At 46.2% G+C, this 14,155-nt stretch overlaps 1 protein-coding gene across 1 annotated transcript in view; it reads left to right on the plus strand.

Moving 5' to 3' along the window:
- Positions 1-14,155, plus strand: part of LOC119400022 (carboxypeptidase D) — a 69,312-nt gene that overhangs the window by 34,671 nt on the left and 20,486 nt on the right. Inside the window, exons 2-7 of the mRNA XM_037666934.2 lie at positions 2,245-2,438; positions 4,098-4,247; positions 5,746-5,909; positions 6,461-6,585; positions 7,984-8,123; positions 10,601-10,727. Coding sequence (XP_037522862.1) covers positions 2,245-2,438; positions 4,098-4,247; positions 5,746-5,909; positions 6,461-6,585; positions 7,984-8,123; positions 10,601-10,727 — 900 coding nt within the window. The remainder of the gene's footprint in view (positions 1-2,244; positions 2,439-4,097; positions 4,248-5,745; positions 5,910-6,460; positions 6,586-7,983; positions 8,124-10,600; positions 10,728-14,155) is intronic.

Raw genomic sequence — 14,155 nt, forward strand, 5'->3', positions numbered from 1 at the left:
TCTAGTGTGATATCTTAATCGAGAAATGAGTAATAGCGGTTCTGTGAAGCAATCTATAATTGCTGTATCGTGTACAATACGAGCAGTTATGGGTTCATTTCGCGGAGGAGCGTAGGGATTTGTCTCCTCGCAGAATAACAAATTTAATGGCAAAATATAATACTTGTATGTACTGTACTCTTCCTTAACGTCATTGTTAAGGTAGAATATGCAATAAGATGAAATGCTAGCAGCGCTTGCGACACGGATAGCGCGGGGCATGCCACGTTCCAAGAGAGCAACAGCAACAAATAATCCTCGTAGCAAGAGAAAGGTTTTCTTTCGGCTTGCGTCGAACTCCTGAAACTATACAAACCGAGAATTATAACATAGCCAGATGTCTATAAACGATCCGACCAAGGAATTAAAGCTATAAATTACTCAACGATGACGTCATCGATATTTAATGAAGCTTATGCATGTTCAAGCCGTGCAAAATAGACTTATCTCTTAAATCAACGTCCCAAGTTGTTTCTTTTTTAACGCTTATGGTATTTTTTGCAAGCTTTTAATTATTCAAGTCTCTTTTTGTATGCCTACAAAATTTACCCGTAACCGTGCATGGTGTAGCGTATGTTGTACGCAACAATTTCCGCCCATAAAATCAGAACAAAGAGTTCCTTTAGAAGGGTGAAGTTGATTTAAGTATATCTGTAGCCTAAACACATTCTCGACGAATTGTTACGCAAGGAAGTAACAATTCATGCAGAAAAGGCACATTAATGAGGCTTATAGCGCATCACAGCAAGACACGCGCTACGTGAGGCGCCGCTGTGAAGGAGTCAGGATTATCTATGAGCACACGGGGTGTTTTACAATTCAAATGAAGTTCGGCAAGCGAGCGAGCGTTTTCTTTTTTTCTATTTTGCAAGCCGCTGGCCGTCGGAATGCGATCACAATGGCAGCGGGTTGATCCTGCGATTTCGAGCTCAGCAGCAGAACGCCCTAGCAAGTAAGCCGCTAAGCATCAATGAGGAGAACTCTGTCGTTCACATAAAAGTTTTCAAAACCGCCGCTGCCTTTATCACCGCAGGTGATGACGGCCTCCTTCTTCACAATTTAAAAGGGACTTCGAAATGAAAAAGAAAGGAGGAATGTGCAAGTACGCTTTCGGTGTATTTTATGGCCTCCGAAAAGGGGCAGAGCTCTCGAGCTCTGTGCTATATAGCATTCTTTCCTCATACATCCTATAATGCATATGCAGATGAGCAAAACAAAGTTTGCGGTCATGTACGCGATTTCACATAATTTAGGTACAGGGAACTAGCGGTTAGAAACCACGCGTCATAGAACGCATGAGAGTGCACGCTTAGGTTATAAATTGTAGCCGTGCACGTACGAACACGCACGTGACCGAAGAATAACTATGTCCCGATTCCACAAAATCCTCCTCATTTTAAACAGCGAAGCTGTTTAAGGCAGCTGTAATTTGTGTGGCCTGCCCTGTGTGGCCTTTCAGTTATGTGCCACAAAAATTGGGTAAGTCCCAGTACTCACCACTGGTCCACTAAAAAAGAAGAAGGCAACAGTTAGCCCAACACTACGAACACAAATAACATTTTCGCTTACCTAAAATTATCTCTTTAGAATTATCCTTTTTTTTTTGCCCCCCCCCCCCTTTTTTTTTTTTTCACTCACACATCCTACTGCCGCACGATTCGTGGCCGATCCCCCGTGGTGGGTTGTGCCATTCCTCTAGGATCAACCAACCAACCAACTAGGGAACGGGAATGGCAACGGCGGCTGCGAGAAGACGCCGAAGCGATGGAAGGTCCACGCCAACGACGACGTGCCCCTATAGATCTATGAGAGGTGCGAACGCTTGGTTTCAGCGCGAGTTTGTCTCTCGTTGGACATCCGTGTCGCGTCTGTGACTGTTGTTTAACTCGAACCTCTCTGCGCTGAGAATCAACGTAGAAACAACCTAGCATCACCTTGCTAAAGCCTAGCAACGACCTAGAAGCAACCTAGAAACAACTCTCATCACCTAGCTAAGGCCTAGAAACAACTTAGAAGCAACCAGATTATTCTTCAGAATCGTTCGATTTCGCTGTTTCAAGGTTTGCGCGGCTTAGTGCTTAGTGCTCAGTGCAAGCTTCGCCAATTTTTTAATTTACTTATTTTATTTCAAGCTACCCGATTCTTTGGATATCCCTCTGAGAGGTTGTGTGCCAATATATCAACGATCCACGTCTGCGTGTGCAGTGGAGCCCGAAGCCAAGTATGTGGCTAACATGCACGGCAACGAGGTGCTGGGCCGCGAGCTGATGCTGGCGCTGAGTTGGTACCTCTGTCAGCGCTACCGGGAGGGAGACCCCGACGTCACCACGCTTCTCAACACAACACGCATCCACATCATGCCCAGCATGAACCCTGACGGCTGGGACACGGCGGCCAAGGTGAGTGGCAGGCATTGGTCGGCACCTTCCAGAGATAGACCCGCGCGTCAAGTGATATGGAATTGTCTCTATATCAAACGTCCCATCAAAGGCGCTACTAAATATGCCGCCTGGCGGTCGCTTTAGAAGCATTCTTACGAATGCCATTGAAAAAGTAGATGTTTCTGCATATCGGTCCCATGGAAATACGGTCACCAGATTGTTGTGGCCGGAATACTTCGAGCTCATTATGGTGCAACAGCCGTTATGGTACCGCGGTGGGTACGATGGTTATGGATGCGCTAGATTAATGCTTTAAAACAACAGGTCGGGCCTTACGGAGCCCAAGCTGCACACCGAGAGCATCTGAGAGTGTATAAGAGTGTTTGCCATGAGAGTGTAGGCGTGTCGTCTACACTCTCATGGCAAACACCGCCTTGCAAGGGACCAATCGTGTTGCATGTCTTTTTTTCGCTGGTCGGGTAAAGATTCCGCAGACCGTTTTTAATGCACATATTTCATTGCCTTCATAATAGGGGCACTCTCCGGCTATTCAGAAAAATTTCAGTTTTGTTTGGCATATTCATACACTGTTTAGTGCGCGCACGTCACTTCGACGTGGTTGAGCTTTCACAGTTTTGTGACGACGCGTAACAGACCCGCGATCTCGATGCTGCCCGAAAAAAAAAAAGTGACCAATGGCGAAGGGCTACTGGCGACAAAGGCGTGGAATCGGAAATAACTTATCCTCTTTTGCTGTGCGTAATCGTGCATAAGCAGCCTGTATACACATAAATTTGGGGATGGGTTCGGGGGGTATTGTGGTTTTCGTTATGTTGCGCTACAGACGAGCGCATTAGTTAGGCATTGCCGGACAGAGTTCGACCAAACACGGAGAGCTAATGGCTGAATCGGAATGAAAACAGATTGGAGCAGTTCTGCGTTTCAGCGACCAAAGCCTTGCAGGATACTGTGCAGCTGCGCCACGCATATATGATCAAAAGCAACCACGTGAAGCCACGTGTTCATCGATTATTTTATCTCGCGATGAGACTAACTGTACATGTGTATAATGTATGTACGTTTTCCAAGAGAATGTGCACGTATTTTTTAATCCTTTCACATCTCATCGGCATCGTTCCCGCAAAAAATGTCGTTGGCTCGTTTAACAAGCAGCCAACCCGCATTAGCTCAGTTCACAGCTCGCGCAAATAGCGAGGACCGAATGGAACTATACCAAAGCCTTTATTGTAAGCTCGTTGGCACGCAAATCGCGAGTGAGAAATACACGTGACCCACCACGGTGGTCTGGTGGTTATGGTGCTCGACTGCTGACCCTAAGATCGCGGGCTGGAATCCTGCATTTCGATGGAGGCGAAATGCCTCCATCGCCTCCATCGTCGCCGGCTGGCCGCATCGGGATAAAGCCGAAATGCTTGAGGCCCGTCCATACAGATTTATGCACACGTTAAAGAACACCATGGAGATGGTCAAAATTTCCGCAGCCCTCCAATACGGCGTCCCTCATGATCATATCGTGGTTTTACGACGTAAAACCCGAACAATTATTAATTATTAGAACAACACGTGAACACGACAGCGAATTGTTAAGCCAGCACAAATTTGACGCGAGGCAATTAAAGCTCTAACGACCCGCTGCTGTCCTTACTCGCTGCGCAGTCTCCTCGTGAAGACTGGGTGAGCGGCCGCGCCAACGCGATGGGTGTGGACCTCAACAGAGACTTTCCCGACTTGGAACGCATCCTGCGGAACAGTAACGTCAGGAGGATCAAGCCAGACCACCTCTTCAACGGAGAACTCGCCCACCCGGTATGTATGAAGCAGGGGCGTAGCCAAGGGGGGGGGGGGGGGGTTGAACCCCCCCCCCCGAAATTTTTCGATTTTGCTTGCGTATATAGGCACGCACACATACAAACGCACGCACGAACATACATGAAGTATGGTTGAACCCCCCCCCGAAAAAAATTTCTGGCTACGCCCCTGGTATGAAGACTCCTATGCATTGAATCACATGCGATTACGTACACTAGCAATTAGCTACATCTTGGCGCTTGATTGATTATATCCTTCATTCTGTGAAACGCTCGGGGTGACTATACTGCTATTTTTTTTATATCGGTACCCAAATACACGTATACGTCATTGACGAGGCAAGCTGTAACTATAGACGATGGAAGATTACCTGCGTCAAATTCGCAAGCCAATTCTCGGGGTTGATAAAGAACATATAAAAGGCTGCAGAGAACGCATGTCTCGTTCTCTATATAGACGATTTTGGACGCACCTTGACCGCGGGCCCCACGTTCCAGCCTATAAAAACCTAAACATCAGGGGGGGGGGGGTCGGGTTGGGGGGTTCAAACCCCCCGAAATTTTTCAGTTTTGCTTGCGTATATATACACGCACACATACAAACGCACGCATGAGCATACATAAAGTACGGTTAACCCCCCCCCCCCCCCCCCGAAAAAAATTTCTGGCTACGCCCCTGCTAAACACGTTAGTATATTAAGCAAAACAGGGGGGAAAAGCGTTCTTTTTCATCTCGGTGTAGGTGTAGGACTAGGAGACACCACTTTATACGTTTTCGAATAAGCAAATTAACGCTTATCATAATTTACGTATAGATAATCTTATATTTTATACAGCAAAATTGATTTCTGCATTTGTGATTAGCTGCAAATGAAAACTCTGTGGTGCTCTTTTTTTGTCACATAGCTGCTGTTTGCCGGTGTGTCTTGACCACTCAACTTTTGTGGGAAACTGATAGCCTGCAAGAATCCCTATTTGTAAGCACTAAGGCGGCATACACTATCCTTATGAAATGTTAAAAAATAATAAAGGTTGCGGAGAAAGTAACGCAAAAGTAATTGAACACATCTTGGACCTGCTCAGTTACTTTCTTGGTTCAATAATTGCTAACCTTAATTAATAAAATTTTTGAAAAAGGAAGGAGTTTTAGCTGCAACTCAGCGAGTGCTTTTTGCAACGTGCGCAGGTCTAGTATACGTGTACATACGTTAGATCAGGGCAATTTTAAAGGACCCCATCTACAAGCAAGTGCGCTGTTGCATAGTGCGAAATGCTATACGGTGGCCAGGAATCCAAGCTACATTATATGGGTGCAGCTTTGCCATATTGCAGCCTGTAAGTTTCTACGTACGCGTTGTGGAAAACATTCGCCTTGGTACGCTCATGCACGCATCCAAACTGCCGGTGCGGTTGAGAACGTGGGCTTTGCGATGCAAAGGTACAGGTATACCTTACAGCCTCACATTTTCATGCGATATGTTATATGCCCTTCATAGCTCCAGCCAGAGACGAAAGCCGTCATGGAGTGGATCTTGTCGCTGCCGTTCGTGTTGTCGGCGAACTTCCACGGTGGCGCCTTGGTTGCAAACTACCCGTTCGACGACACCCTTGACGGTTCGCAAAAGAAGTACACATCAGCGCCTGATGACGCCACATTTAGGTGCGTATACCCTCACGTGCGCACGCCGTTACGTTCCTGCGGCAATGCGACAACGCGCGTTATAGGTATACATGACTTGCTCGCGCGCAGCGATAACAGAAGTCTTAGAACGTTCACAATCGAGTGACGAAGCCATACAGGGCTGCACGGGACGTGCTTTCTGTGGAAATTCCCAAGCATCGATCGAGCAGTATTCGTCTACATCGTAATCCCTTCCATGTTTGTGTGTGCGCGTGGAGACACTTAAAATCATTGCTTTGCCAAGCGCGCTTTGTGTTAGAATGTTTACGGTTACCTAGTCTACAAACTTTACGCTTCTTCCGCTAATGCACGTAGAGGTTTTCTCCTCCCGCTACCCCCCCCCCTTTTTTTTTTCCTAACTTCGGCTTCAATTTATCGACGCTTGCATGTAATTGCGTGGTGCATAGTGCATAGTTATCTGCTGATTTTATGCGATGGTGGAATTGACAACAAAAGACTGTGTTGTCCGTTGTGCGCACTGTGTGGTCCTCTGTACCGACTCATCGAGACATATACCCTCGTGCGCGCAGGCATCTGGCACAGACGTACGCGTCTAGTCACCCACGCATGAAGCAAGGCGAGACGTGCGGCGGAGACGTCTTTAGGGACACTGGTGGCATCACCAATGGGGCTGCATGGTACGCTGTCGCTGGAGGTGAGTTCCTGCTCGTGTTTTATGCCTTTACCATACAAGCTGTCTTTTTTCTTTTCGTCTCTCTCACAGCGCCCGCTGTAGTATTTTATATAGGTTGTTTTGTTTATTCACTTGCACAGCAAGTTTGATGTGGTTTTTATTTATTTTTTGTTTTTTTATAGTTATACCATAAACAAAGCTGCTATAAAGGAGAACGAACCATTACGGGAAAATCGAAGCAAAGTGAGACAAGCATGTTCAGATATTTATAGGGCGCATAGAAATTTCGTGGTGACCACGAAGAAGTGCTCAAGAAAGGCAAATATAAAAACCGCCATTTTAGGCGTTTCGAAGTGTCTTCGTGGTCTACTAAAACTATAGCACTTGAGTGAACAAAGCTTTGTATGGTATACTGGTAGGTAGATTCTGGCTGTATGTAATATAAATGGCTCTAAAACCAGGAGGACATGCAGTCAGGACCGTTCAATATCTTGTATAAGAAAAGCTTGACATACTGCTCATGTATTCTTTCGCGCTTCAAAACACAGTTCCCTTAAGAATGCCCCAAGTATCACGAAAAGGAGGATTCATTAGTTGTTTAAAAAGAAAAACAATGAGTAAGCCGTGGTCATTCACCCCATGCAAAAACAGTCAAAATCGTCAGGCGTGGGCACGATGACACAGCACAATTAAACGGGTCGTTTTGAGGACTACGGGAGAGACTTGCATCTCCAACACCTCGTCGCAACAGCGTCGAGGAGACGCATGATCACTTCACAAACTTGGCTACCACTCGCAAGATGCCCCTTCGCAGGATGAGTTCCAAGGCAAGGAAGTGCCTGAGCAAAGTGACGATAAACTTGATGCTACCACGGCCGGTCCGGAGTACCTGCTACATTCTTGACGGCGTCCCAGACAGTAAGAAGAGCGGGCCGAAAAACTATACTAAACAATATTCTAGTTCACTATACACGCTAGACGAGGCTGCAGCAGGTATAAGTGATGTGGATCTGACGTCGTGAAGTGACGTCGTATACGTCCTTTATTGTGGCTCACAGGAAGACAGTCTCGTAGGAACAGACTAGTAGAGTCGATGCGCGCTGTGCTGCGTCGCATCAACCCAGAGGAGCGGGAAAACTGCTCTCGTAGTTGTTTAAATTGCAGACAGTCGGAGAGGTGTCGTCTAGCAGCTGTCGTTGCTTGTGGTATATGCATGTGCACAAAATGTTTCACAAATCTGCAATGGTTTATTAATCTTCTTTAATAAGCTGAAAAAAAAAGTGCGATTTTAGAAAGCAGCATTTGCCAAGCGGTTTAAAGAAACGTTGGTTTAAAGATACCTTAGGTGTGTTTTCTTTATTATATTTTTTTCCTCACAACACGCGCCGTTCTCACATACTTTCGGCTCGGTCCTCGCAGGCATGCAAGACTTCAATTACTTGGGCTCGAATGATTTCGAGATCACAGTGGAGCTGGGCTGCCGCAAGTTCCCGCCGGAATCTGAGCTACAGAAAGAGTGGGAGGACAACAAGCAGGCGCTACTCAACTTTCTCTGGCAGGTACGGCCAACTTATATACGCACCTTTTACAGCGAGCTGTCGTTCAGAAACCACGATGTGATTACGAGGCACGTCGCAGTATAGGGGGCTCAAGATTAATTTTGAGGGTCAGACCCCATTTCATATATGTTGGTACGTGTGTTTGTACGTTAAACAAAATTAAGGATTAGCACTTGTTTGACACTGCAGAATGACACTCTTTGCGGAGCATGCAGTTTTTCTGCGGTCGTGTTAATTTCTTTCCACATTTTTTTTTATTGCATATCATTTTCTGCTGTTGATAAGTGTTGTTGTGTGTTATAATCTGTCCTAGAATTTTTCGCGTTACTGATGTTATTGCACGTGTATATCTTATTAACGTGAAGGTTTGGGCTAGTCGGTATTCCATCGTGCTATGGACATTAACACTGCGAAGAAATAAGCAAGGACCAGGCGAGGGGACACAGCGCTTGTCTGCGTCCCCTCGCTTCGTCCTTGTAACGTATAAATCGTAAACAAGTTTAGTTTCTTGTGTAAATTTGTCTCAAACGCGCGGCTCGGCCCCCGCTTGACTGTCTTCGCATATTTTATATTTATTTTCTTAAGTATGTTCATGAGCTACAGAGACATGACTGGTCTCAAGCATTTCTTGAGTGAGGCACCCCATGCGGTCACCGCATGGGATGCTTCACCGCCGTGGAACAAGAACTTTATATTTCAGAATCAGCGTGCAGATATTAGTCATTATGGAGATTGGTATCGATATGTTTGAATCCTGACGCCAAATCCCCTTGAGAAACGGCCCATATATGAGATAAGGGAAGGGCCGCTTTTCAAATGGCAACGTCACTCAATGTTGCCACTAGCTGAGATGAGTTTGAGACCCCTGGTACACACGTTCTTTTTTCTTGCTTCTATGTTATTTCACTGTATTTTTGTGGTTTCACAATCCCGAGTACGGGTAGAAAGGCCTTTAGGCCCTCCACCCCTGACAGTGAATTTCTAAATAAAGATTTTCTTTAGAAATCTGCCGCTGTATAGACTAGAAAATAAAGGAAAAAGACCAAACATCAGGTTTCTCCATTCGTCGCCTTCAGCCGCGATGGAACGGATGAAAGAAACACACTGATACGCAGCTTTAACCGAACTTTTGCGTCATCTCCCCATTCACTGCACAACGTGGTGGCGGAAATAGCGGTTTTGTGAGCAGTACCTGCAGCCGCGATAGCCATTGAAAAACAAGTGAGCTGTAGTGAAGATGAATGTCCAGCGCTGCAGCCACATCGCCAGCCCCGCGCGAGGCACGAGCTGGAGCTGCCTATAGCCCGTGTATTTGCTGCAACGCTGCCCACGCCCGTCCAGTTCCTGCTGCTACTCTTACGACGCAACCACCGCTTGTAGCGTATTCATTGTATTTTGGTGGAGGTGCGGGGTAGCCGGTGGGGTGTCGAGACGGCGTCGTCAGGCATGACTGACGGGAGCTTGCGGCTACGCAATTCCAGGGCCGGGGAAAATAGCAGCTGCTGCTACTCTTACGACGCAACCACCGCTTGTAGCGCAGTGTTTTCATTATATAGAGCAAACGTCGATCAGAAGGCGCGCAATGGCGGGCGCTGCCACCGTGACCAAATACGGCGGCGTACACGGGTAAGGTGCTGCAAAAAGGTGTGAGAGAGTTCATTCAACTTTCTGGTGAGTGCTTCACAGCTAGCCTTTCCGCGTGGTTCATTCGTCTATGTGCACTCTCACAATAATGTGAACGAGTTTCCTCTTTTTACACAAGCTGACACAGAAGCAATGCGCCGCCCACATTGCCAGAGGTTTAGGACACCCCTTAGCCCATAACCGTGAAACATATTACGCGAGTAATGTACAGTTTACCCAGAACAGTGTTAAGCACGAAACAAACGGTTTTAAAACGAACAATTTGTATATCGCTATGCCTTCTTCTTTGAGAGAGAGAGAGTTGTTTGGGAAAGAAGAAGAAATGAAAAGGACGCTGCCTCCCGTCGTGGGGGCTCAGTGCCTTTAGGGATGGGGAAGGGAAAGACGATAGGAAAAAGAGGAAAAGACAGAAAGAAGGAGAGAGTAGCACGGCAAGAGGGTGTCTTGTCAGTGCAGGCGGGATTTGCCAGCACGTGTCTTAGACATCGCGAACGCTGCATGCTACTGCATCGCAGCTTTCCATTCCTTGAGTGTATACTAAGTCGGGCGCACTCATAGGCGTGAGCAGGGTTACCCATCAGGGGGGGGGGGGGCGAAGATTCGTCGCAGCGCCTCCCCCCCTCCTACTAAGCCAATGTACGAGGCAGATTTCGCGCCTCCTCCCCCCCCCCCCGCTTAGCTGACCAGGGGGGTCAATGTATGGGGCAGATCTTGCGCCCCCCCTCTTAGGTGACTAGGGCCCCCCCCCCCCCCCCCCCAGTGCGCATGCCTATGGGTGCACTTAGGCGCTACGTTCGCCTGTGGGTGTAAATCTCTGCGCAACCGTATTGCAGGCACACATTGGGATCAAAGGCCTGGTTACCGACAGCATTTCGGGCGAGCCAATCGCCGACGCGGACGTGGAGGTGACCAACGTCACCGAAGGAGAGCCGAGACTGATCCGCCATAACGTCCTCACCAGTAAGTGACAGCCCATGTAGTAGAGGAGTGCGGTCACACATTGAGCATGTTGGTCGGCAAGCAGCTCAAAAGTATATTGTGTGGCAATAATTTCCGTGCTCGTGAAGCTGCATACTTCCGTTACCAGCTCGGTTGAAATTGGTGCTGATATAATTATTCATTGCCAGTATGAATGCTGGGGACCATGGGTGTTTGAGATAAGTTCGGCTGGGCATGTCCGCGGTGAACGTTTTTATTGTGATATATATATATATATATATATATATATATATATATATATATATATATATATATATATATATATATATATATATATATATATTGCTGCCTGGTTGCCACTTACAACCAAGTATATATAAGTATATATGGAGAGACACCTGGTCAGTCTGAATAACTTTTTTGCGGATTTTGTGAATCTTTGTAATTCCAAAACAAATAATGCAAACATGTTTTCCCAGACTACATTAGTTCAAGTGAAAAACCTAATAAGAATGATATTTTATTTGCAAAATCGAGGGTATAGCCTTTGTGAGAAAAAACGAAGTTCGGCAGCACGTTACACTCTCTGTAACGTGCACTTGGTCGTGTATTCACCCTCCACCAAGGAACAATACAGAAGCTGCCATCTACTGAAATCACTGAGGTCTCTGAAATGTTAGACTTTACCACCAATAGACGGTAAGAAGGTGCGTTCGTTTATTCCAAGCATGTCAAGAGCGCTATAGAGCGCCGTAACGCAAAATTTACGTCGCCAGAAGTACTAGATGACGCCATCAGTGTTCTGTTTTCGCTCGCTAGCCAATGCGCGCATCAAAGGCGACAGTTTGGCGATCATCTCAGAATGTGACTGATTGGGGAGAAGAGAGAAGGGGGGGGGGCATACTTTTCTTTATGCATGTTCATGTGTGTGCGTTTAATATATACAGACATACAAAATGTATGCGTATGTATATACACGCCAGTGCTACAAAGGCGTCTGTCTCTCGTAACACTGAAACAAATTTCAATTTGTGTAAGTTCAAAAAGACAAATGCAAATCACATAAACGCTGACACTGATATACTACAGGGGCCGTAATCAACTGCTCCTGCACGCCAAGTGCAAGGAATTGTTTATGGTTTGGATCGGTTTATTGACGCCGCCGGGTGTCGCCACTGAGACTTTTCATATACAGTCGCTGGAATTTCTCCAGTGACTCTCATTTTTCCAGGAGGCCGGATGCTGTCGTAATCGCTTGCTTTTCGTGACCCGGAGACTGACTGTTTTAGACTTTCCTCACACTGATCAATTTTCAATTACGGAAGAATATATATATATATATATATATAGTGTGATGACGGAAGAGCGGCACCGAGGCCCTGGCGCGCGGGCAGCTAGAGCGAGGTAGAGAAAGACGAGGACAGAATATAGAACAGCTGGCCCAGGAACGGGTGCTGTCTCTGTGTCTCGTTCATTACAATATATATATATATATATATATATATATATATATATATATATATATATATATATATATATATATATATATATATATCTGTGTGTGTGTGTGTGTGTGTGTCTGTATTAACAAGCAGGGTGTTAAAAATATCCAAGAAGACCACTTGGATATTCTAAATTCTAATACCGACACGAGAGCGCCTTCTCTTACATCCCAACGCTTTTGATTGTTCAAAGCAGCGTTCGCGCGTGGTGGTCGGCTATCGCAGCCGCTCTGAGCCCTTTTTTGTGTGCGTGCTAAGGAATCCAAGTTGGTCAAAATTTTTAACTATGATTGTTTCCATACACAAGTTACACTCTAAAATGTATATATATATATATATATATATATATATATATATATATATATATATGGCCTTGTAAGAATTAAGTTTGCCATAATTGAATGCACTGGGTGCTCCAAACATAATGGCACGTGTGTGGCATTGTGATTGATGCAAGCAGCCAACCGGCATCAATTATGTACCACCGTATTTCCGAGTCAGCTATATACACAAGTCATTTCACTAAATAATCAGAGACAATGAACCTCTTCGATTTTCGGACTTCTGGCAGCTCACTGACAGCCAGCTAGTTCCAGTCATGACCGGAAACAACGTCGTGGTCACGTGCGCTGGGATCCCGAGACAACCCGAAGATTTCAAAATCGAAGTCCGCAGCGGCGGTGTGGCGGTTACGGTGCTCGGCTGCTGACCCGAATGTTGCGGTTTCGATACTGGCTGCGGCGGTCTCATTTCGATGGAGGCGACATGCTAGAGGCCCGTGTACTGCGCGATGTCAGTGCACGTTAAAGAACACCGGATGGTCGAAATTTCCGGAGCCATCCAATAGGCATCCCTCATGGTCATATCGGGGTTTTTGGGTGTAAAACCTCAGATATTATATTATTCAAAATCGAACGCTGGGACAGTCAGTGTAAACGACAAAAAAAATAAAATAAAAAAAGAAAACGCTACCGCCGTGGCAGCAAACCCAATTTACTTACTCGCTCTCTCTCTTTTTTTTTTCTGCGCGAGCACATAAGGTCGATCCTTTCTGCATTGCCTGCTAGAAAATAGGCGGCTAGGTTTGTCGAAGAGATGAAGCGATATTCTCGAGCATACGCATTTGGGTATACGATATATGACGCGAAATCTCGATCGTGTCCCCTTCAGACATGAGGTGGTATCGGCAGGAGATGCGCACTTTGTCTAAAATGAACTGTGCCGCGCGTCTTTGACTCGTTTCGCCTGAAGGCGTCTGGGCCTCCCTTCTAGCTCTCTAGATGTGTCGAATTTAAGGGGCTGAGGCACTTCCAGAAATCTGATGTAGCAGAGGTTTTGTTTGAGCTAGATGGTCATAATCAGACATATATATACTGCATGGTACAATTACAAAAGCGTGAAAAGGCCAAAGATGAAATGAACAGCAAAATGGGTGCATACATTTCTGTTCGTCTCCGTTTTTTCACGTCGCAGCGTCGTATGTGTAACAATACCGTACCACGTAACAATACCGTATCACGTGCTGGCGCATAGATCAAAGTACGTTTGCACGCCGTCCAAGACCAACGAACATAAAAAAAAAACGGTGTCGTGATCATTATTATTAAGTCGGTGTATTCTATTAGCATCGAAGACCTAGTTGGAACAGACAGGTTTTGAAGGGGTTCACACACCGGAATATACGAAGGAGTGAAATAGCTAGTTCGACCGCAGTAACCCGCCGCGGTCGTCTAGCGCTCTACTGGAGACCCGAAGGTCGCGAGATCGAATCCCGGCCGCAGCGGCCGCATTTCGATGGAGGCGAAATGCTAGAGGCCCGTATACTTAGATTTAGGTGCACGTTAACGAGCACCAAATGGTCAAAATTTCCGGAGCCCCGGCGTCCCTCTTAATCATATCGTGGCACAATCGTCTTCGCTAACTGCACAGAAAACATACCACAATATA

The sequence above is a fragment of the Rhipicephalus sanguineus genome, chromosome 1 (assembly GCF_013339695.2).
Source record: "Rhipicephalus sanguineus isolate Rsan-2018 chromosome 1, BIME_Rsan_1.4, whole genome shotgun sequence".
Taxonomy (NCBI): domain Eukaryota; kingdom Metazoa; phylum Arthropoda; class Arachnida; order Ixodida; family Ixodidae; genus Rhipicephalus; species Rhipicephalus sanguineus.